At 41.6% G+C, this 8,504-nt stretch overlaps 1 protein-coding gene across 1 annotated transcript in view; it reads right to left on the bottom strand.

Annotated features, from left to right (window-relative positions):
- DSCAM (DS cell adhesion molecule) overlaps positions 1–8,504 on the bottom strand; it is a 540,559-nt gene that overhangs the window by 210,958 nt on the left and 321,097 nt on the right. The window contains exon 10 of the mRNA XM_015593080.1: positions 572–850. Coding sequence (XP_015448566.1) covers positions 572–850 — 279 coding nt within the window. The remainder of the gene's footprint in view (positions 1–571; positions 851–8,504) is intronic.

Here is an 8,504-nt window from a genome sequence, read left to right as displayed (position 1 = left end):
CGATCCCGTCTGATCTCGGAAGCTAAGCAGGGTCGGGCCTGGTTAGTCCTTGGATGGGAGACCACCTAGGACGACCAGGTGCTGTAGGTAAAAAAAAATAAAAAATAAGGGATGGGAAACTGACAAGGTCCTTGCAATCTGTGAGGTCAACCAAGGGTTGCCTCACCTAAAAAAAAAAAAAAGCCATCATCTCAATGGTAACATCATCAAAGGTGCTACGTAAAATTACGACACAGCAAGAGCTCGTGGACTGTGGCCTCAAACCCAGTGGGTTGACGCGGGAAAGCCCGCGTCGTGAGCTAAACCCCAGGCCTCCTGTGTCTCCACTCTCATACTTCTCTGCAACTTTATATTTGAGGCGAATGAAGCCTTGGTTTGGAGTTTAGGGGAATTCACAGTTGGTTTCTACAGCTGCGTGTGCATGTGTGCGTGTGTGTGTGTGTGTGCATGCGTGTGTGTGTCTTTAATGGGACGACAGCAAATTCTATGCACTCTAGTTATTTTCATAATATTTCAAGCAAGCGCCGTCACTTGGCTGCACAGACGCCACGCGTCCTGGGCCCCCACTCACCTCTCACGATCAGCTGGCTCTGGTGCTCCACAGCCGCGGCCTCGTTCCGGGCTATGCAGGTGTAGTTCCCATTGTGCATCAGGGACAGGTTGGAGATGCGCAAGGAGCTCGTGAAGTCAATGTTGTCGATGGTCACCCCCAGGCTCGCTGGGATCGGCCGGCCATCCTTCTGCCAGGTGATCGTGATGGGCAAGTCCCCTGAGACCACGACACATGGGATGAAGACCCGCTGTCCGATGGAGAATCTTGGAAACTCAAAAGGTTGGATAAAAGGTGGAACTGAAAGAAAAGGCGTTAAAAAAGTGATGGAGGCAGGACGATAATGAGCCGCGCGAACGCCCCGCATCCGCGTCCCCTCAGCCCCTTCTCACGCCACTGCACGAGTCACCGCCGGAGCTCGTGACCGTGAACCAGGAGAAGAGTTCAAGTCGTGCTCTATTATTTGAATTTTCTCATCATTGTCAGTGAAAAGCATGGCTTGATTTGTACTTCAGCAAATAGGCTCATTGTATTTTATTTCAATCAACTTTTTAGAAAGTTCAATCATCATTTTGGAATGAAAACATTCCAGACTCCGTGCTCTTAAGTATAGATTCTGTGAAAGAGAGCTTTGGGTTTGGTTTGTCCTCAGAAGCTTTATAAAATGAGGAGATTTCTTTCCTGCTTTTCTGTCATCAGCACGACAGCCGCTGGCCCCCTCCAGCCTGTCCCTGTCTTCGACCTGTTGAATAAAGATTACGAGTTTTTTGTTAGGTTTTTTTTGTTGTTTTTGTTGTTTTTGTTGTTGTTTATATTTCAGGTTCGACCTGTTGAATAAAGATTACGAGTTTTTTGTTGTTGTTGTTGTTGTTTATATTTCAGGTGAATGAAGCTTCAAGTTTTTTTGTTTTTTTGTTTTGTTTTTTTTTTGGTCTTTTTTTTTTTTTTTACGTCCAACATCCAACTAATAGCAAATGTTAATGAAAAGTAGGTATTTTATGTTAAGATAATCACATCTTTAATCCGAACCTCTCATTTTTACATGTTCTATGTATATGACCTTAAATTACAAAATCATTCATGGCATTTCTGAGCCATTGAGACAAGGTAATACCCTTCAGCCTGGCCAGCTGTGGACACAAACAAGCTCAGTCTGGCAAGTTCTCTCCTGACTTAATTTCCCTGATCAACTCCTGTTTTTCCATCTTGTCGTAGGACCATCTTTCCTCGGTAACTTCCTAGATGGCCTCATGGGACTTCGGCATCAGAAAGTGGTTTAAATGGAGCCAGAAGAGTCAAGTTTGAATCCTACTTGGTTACTTACTAGTTATGGGATTCTGAGCAAGTTTTCAATGCACTTATTACCAGCCTCATGGGGTAGTCATTCACAGCCTCACTTCACAGATGGGGAAACTGAAACTCAGCCATGTTCTTTAGCTCCGCATCATGGAACTAATTCACTGCAGAATGAGGGCTCAGATTTTGTCCATTTTTTAATATTATTTTTTTTGCAGGGGCTTGGAAATAACCAAGATTGCAAACTAAGATCAGTAAGCATGCAATAACCCAATATAAACTAGTTATTACACTAGGTGATTTTACAGAATGAAGTTATTTAACAGTAGGGTGGCCACAGAGTTTGTTCATTAAATTAATGGTAGGTTCATTGCAATTATGAACTTGGTGAAAATGCAAGGATCCAGCTGAGAAACATCTGAGTAGAAACCATTCCTTCCTTCATTCATTCACTCAAGAAGTGCTTATTGAGCACGTGGTACGTATTTGACAACACGGTGTGTGCTAGGCATTTACAGCAGTGAACTTAAATCCCATCCCTGCCCAGTGCAGCTTTTGTGCATAGTCATAGGCAGTGGGTATCAGCAGAGTACAGCCATAGCTAGTCTATATTACTATTATTATTACCACTACTACTATATGCTTTCATAAGCAGTTGGGAGTTAGAACTCAGATTTGCAAACACAGCCTGAGTTAGAAGGACTAGTAAGCAGATGGCTCAAGTTAGGTCTCACCAGAGAAACAAACAAACAAATAAGCAAACAAAAACAGCGTAAGGCACTGGCAAACGCATTCAATGTCAAAACCGCTGTAGAATCTCACTGGAAAGTTAGAGCTTTGGGTCTGCGATGAGTTGATCTGATGCTAAAAGAAAAAGATCTTGGGGTGAGGTGCTACTTGGTGCTGGCAGTGAAGGTCAAGTTGGATTATGCCGTAATTGTTCACAGCGGACATCAGGTGGGGACAGAGCCAAGCCGTAGCAGAGGTATGCGTATTTCTCTAAATCTTGTCCCAAGCGGCATAAGTGTTTACTAATTGTGTAAACACTGTTAATGCTTAATAAACATCCATCTTAATAAAAATAACTATGGTTCCTTCTCTCTGGTCTCTCACACAGACACCTGGTTGCCACTTTACTCAGACACATCTGGGCACCCCTTGCTGGCGTGGTGCTCCTTATCTTAACTGCAGATCAGTTTTGAACTTGGGAGCCAGGCTACCTGGGTGTAATTCCAGCCGTGCTACTCACTAAAGTTATCCACTCCCCTCTGTGCCTCGATTTCCTTCATTGTAAAACAAGGAGTGGAAAGAGAATCGCAAGTTTTCACAGGCACCTGAATCAGGGTCTTAGCACTGGTTCTATTTCGTCAGTGTTTAAGATGCGAAAAAACAAACGATCGAACACAAAACAATTAAAAGATTTCCAACAGGGCAAGAGAAATAATTCGATTTCCTTTTACCAGTTATAGTTATAATAAGAAATATGTAAGGACTTACTTTCTATTTCCTAGATCAAAAAAGGTAAGACGCGGCATGTTTTTGATCTAAGAAAACGATATGTAGAGCGTAGGCTGTCACTCTACATGTTACGAGAATCTATTCTGACAGAAGAAGAAAGCGAGGGGACAGAGAACGGGTACACGAGCAGGAGCAAAGGGAAGAAGCAGCTCTGGAGGTCACAATTAAAAAACGAAAGGAAAACCCACGCGTTCCATACCCCTGAAGTATCTGTAATTCACTGGGTCACAGAATCCTCAGGAATATAATTATAGCTTCAGAAGTAAACTGCAGAAACTTTAGCCATACAGCTTCATTGCTGAAAATGCAGTGCCTCTAAATGCACTGAAAACACGCGTCAGAACGTCGATGTGCTCACGCGCATGCGTGTCGCTCAAAGGACAATCCCGCGTTTGGAGCATCGTGTTGTAAACCGTTCCAACACTCCTCGTTATCTCATTTCTTGGTCTGAATCAGATGCTGAGAATTCGGGCGTGCTGATGAGGGCTCAGCGAGAAGCCACAGTTGGCGAGATAAAGGCAGCTAGAAACTTTGCCTAAATTATGAAGCGCAGATGTTAAGAACGCGAGGCACACAGCAGTTCGGGAACATTTGGTGCTGGGGCCCTTAAGAGGCAGCTTTGTACAATTAAGACAAAATCACAGTACTTAATTAAGACTGAACACTAAGTTATACTTAATATGTTAAATGAAAACTAGATATAGCTAAAATATTTTAAAACATACTTGCAAAAAACAAACCAACCCACCTAGTCAAAGAATTAAAATAAAAATTTTCATGATGAAAGGAGGAATTTAGAGGGAAAAGTCATTTTCCCAGATAGTGTCAAAATCAGGTTCGTTGCTTGTTGTTTTGTTCACATTACACGTAGATGCACTTTTTAAAATGCAAATTAAATCAAAAGACTTATTGGTTGATCATGTCATTTCTCACTGCGTTGTCTCCCTCACTTCAGCCATAAATCATAAGTCTGCTAAAAAAAATTGTTAAAGGGTCCCAAATCTTTTATTTTCATTCATCAGATATAAAATTGGAGGCAAAACATAAATCAAGTAATTCAAAAAAGTCTTGTAATGATTTTGGTGAAGCCGAATCTTTTGTTGGAGAGTTAATGCTTACTTTATCTGGTTTATTATATCAATTTTTAATTCTCTGAATCTTGACAGTGAAAGCTTATAATATAACAGGAGCAAAAATTCTAAATGTGACCTGCAACAGGTTTTGACATAACCCTCCTACACAAAGTATGCAAATATCTCCTAAATGTCACTTCTTACCAGGTCTGTTTATTTCATTCTTTATAATAGTGCAAGTTTCTTTCTCCGAGGCAGTTCACAGCCATTAAATACATCCAAATGTTAATTTAGACTCATATTTTTTCGAAACCCTTAACAAGAACGCTAAAGCTAATATCTGCCTGTGTCTTGTCTTTCAAAAATTAATTATATATTCTTCTTCATAGGAGAAAATATAATTTTTTATTGCCCTTCCCCCAGAGAGGAAAATAACATATTGAAAGAAACATGGATGGGGTGTCAGTCAATCTTGAGTAGTTAGTAGTTTTCTTCATCCCATTTTTATGATTCTATTTCTTCACGCATAAAATGGTGATAATAAAACAATTCGTGACACTGTCGGGGAAGAGCTTTAAATAACAGGACAGCAGAGAGTCCAGGTGGTGCATAGAAGTTGCTCAACGAGCATCATTCAATCTTTCTTCTTTGTAACATTTTTGTTGTTGTTGTTTCAAGGCTCGTAATTCACATTTTTGTTGTTGTTGTTTCAAGGCTCGTAATGTATCGGAAAAATCCGATACATTACACGGCCCTTGAGACGCACGGAGGCTCTGCTTGTATCGCCATGTTCTATTTCCTCGATTCCACATTTTGTCCTCTCTTTTCTCGTGGTACTTTAGCCCCCTGGGCTGCCACTCAGTTCTCAGGGTGACAGCTCTTGGTCTTGGCTGCTCAACGTGTTGTCACAAAAAGGAGGGTTTCCTCTTTTCTTTTTTATGGCTGAGTAGTACTCGTGTGTGTGTGTGTGTGTGTGTGTGTGCGTGTGTGTGTGTGTGTGTGTGACATTTTCTTTATCCATCTATCCATCCATGGACTCTTGGGTCGTTTCCACATCTTGGTTATTGTAAATAATGCTGCCATGATAATGGGCTGCAAATATCTTTTTGAGTTAGTGTTTTAATTTTCTTTGGATATATTCCCAGAAGTAGAATTGCTGGATCATATGGTAATTCTATTTTTAATGTTTTGAAAAACTTCCGAACTTTCTTCCAATTGGCTGTACCAATTTACAATCCCACCAACGGGACACAAGGGTTCCCTTTTCTCCACATCCTCACCAACGCTTGTCGTCTCTCGTCTTGTTAATAATGGCCATTCTAATGGGCATAGGGAAATATCTCATTATGGTTTTAATTTGCATTTCCCCAATGACTAATGATATGGAGCATATTTTCATGTACCTGTTAGCCATTCATATACCTTCTCTGGAAAAATGTCTGTTTAGGGTATTTGCCCATTTTTTAATTGGATTATTTATTTGTTTATTTTTGATATTAAGTTGTATGATGTCTTCATATTTTTTGGATGTTAATCTCTTATTGGATATGTAGTTTGCGATTTTTTTCCCCATTCCATAGGTTGTCTTTTCACTTTGTTGACGCTGGTATTTCTTAATGAATGTGATTTTTCTTGTGTAAAATTATTTTCTTCGTGCGATTTAATAAAGATTCCAATATGGCTAATTAGGTATCAGGTTTTTTTTCAATTATTAGACCTGAATCACACAGTATTTGAATGGTAAATATGATTTGGAATCATTCCTAATTAAATGGACCAATAATACGTCCTCAGGAAAAATACATGTTGTTACTGTTTCTACTTCCTTATGGGTATTTATAAAATATACACAAGTGTTTTATAAGAGTTTATGAGAACAGAGACCCCCATCGCAAAGGGAGGATGAGAATGGTGGGTCATTGATTTTAAAAAAATTCATACGATAAATTATAAAAGAGATTAAAATCCTTAAATAAGTAGGGCAGCAATTCGAGGGGCGACTGTGTGCCTCCAACTACCCCCAAACTAAGGGAAGTGTCACTGCCTGGGGACTGGCCTCTGCCCCCTGATGGTCTCATCTCCACCCTGCATTCCAGATGTCAGCACGACACCCTTGATCCCCTAATCGACAATTTCAACCTCAAACTCCTTCTCAAGCTTCACGTCTGCTTGTTCAGTTATCTGCTAATATCTTCACCTTGATGTCCTGGAAGCATCTCAAATTCCAAACCAAACGTAGCCTGTTCCTACTTAATCTAAATGCCATCTTCAATTCCCTATCTCTATCAGTGCTACCCAAATCTCCCAGACGCGAGAAGCTCAGAATAATAAAGTGCTCCCAGATGTTCATTTCTCTTTATCCTCAACCCCTCTCGGTGGGTCGGTATGTCTCGTCTATGCCACTTCTTAATATCACCTGTGTCAGGCTCCTTTTTCCCCCAAACATACACCATCACTTTTTTATTAATTTTTTTTCAGTTGGGTCCTAACTGGTCTTTCTAATTTTTAAAAAATCTTTCTGCACTGCAATCCCTCTTATAAACCTCAATCAGATTAATCGTCCCCAAACACCGTGTGGGCATGGCCCCCTGCTGCAGTTACGTCACTGCCTTCAGCCTCCAGCAGGAGGGGTCGTGTGCTACAAGAGCTAACGCCTGTCTCTGCCGACACACACTGCGTACGCAGGCAGTAAGAGCCCTTGACGAGCTCTGCATGTGAGGGACCACACCTTGTCCTTATTTCTGTCCCCACCCCTGGTACCCGGGCCTGGTCCCACTCTCGCCCTCATCATCTTACAGAGTGACAACTCAATTGAGCTGTTACCTGCTTTGGGGGACCTTTCAGGCTCCAGACCCCCTTTGAGAATCTACTGTTTCCTTAGAATCTCTGTCCTGACTCCAGACTTCCGTCTCACCTCGCCCCTAGAATCGGCTAGATGACCGTCTTTTCTGCTCCTAAGGCACCTCACGTGTATTTCTTTCATGGTATTATGTTGAACTCCGCATTTTCCTTATTCACCTATCTCCTGCTCCCCCATAGTCACATGACATATTTTCCATTTCCCACCCCATTCTGATTCTCTCAACATTTGCTACCTCCTGCCATGTGTGATAGTTATTTTTCAGTAGGTCCTCCCACTGACCTCGACCTCTCATCGACAGTGACATCCTATTATTACTTATTTTCATTAACAGCAGATGCACAGATATTACCTGAATAACAAAATCATAAGAATTAAAGAACTAAAGAGATTGAGTTAAAATTTGTTTTGACGACAAAGATAGAGTCCAACTATGCTACCATCACACACTGTGATCAATTTCACTTCTTATTTGAAATGTTGAATTAACGTCATTATAGAAAGTAGGAGTGATTAAATGAAAAAATATTTTTTCATTAAAGGTGTTGGAGATGCACATTTATAGCTGTTTTATAATATGTAACCGGTGTACATGAAAACACATGGCCCAGATTCCATTTTAAGAAAGGACGTGTGCTCCAGATTCTGGGCGTGATGGCAGGTGGCATTCTTCAACTATGAGGTGACCACTTCGAAAACTGTCCCAGCTGCAGAGATTCACCTCACCAAAGACAGGCTCTTTCTGGGGGTTGCTGATATACAATGACTGCCTCAGAAGGCAATTCTGCACTGACTAGGGATGGCATTAAAGGGCCACTCTTGCTCCGTGTGGGGTTAGATAAGGCTGCATCGCCCTGCATCATAGCTCATCTCCCTGTGCCCAGTGCCCTTCCTTGTCCTCTCTCCACAGCTGTCTGTCATATGGGCCTCCTTGCCCACCCCTTGTGCACTAACCTCCCTCTCAGACACTGTTTCTCACAGGAGCCAACCTGCAACAGTTTGCTTCCTCCAAAGTAAAACAAAAAATCTACTATTAGTAACAAAACCAGGTCTGTCTGTCTGTCACATCGCCTCTGTGTACGCCATCCATCCATCTATCCACCCACCCATGTATCCATCCAACCACTCACCCACCTATCCATCCATCCATCCATCCATCCATCCATCCATCCATCCATCCATCCATACATCAACACACCCACCACTC

This window comes from Pteropus alecto, unplaced genomic scaffold, assembly GCF_000325575.1.
Source record: "Pteropus alecto unplaced genomic scaffold, ASM32557v1 scaffold97, whole genome shotgun sequence".
Lineage (NCBI taxonomy): Eukaryota > Metazoa > Chordata > Mammalia > Chiroptera > Pteropodidae > Pteropus > Pteropus alecto.
This window is presented reverse-complemented; position numbering and strand designations above follow the sequence as displayed.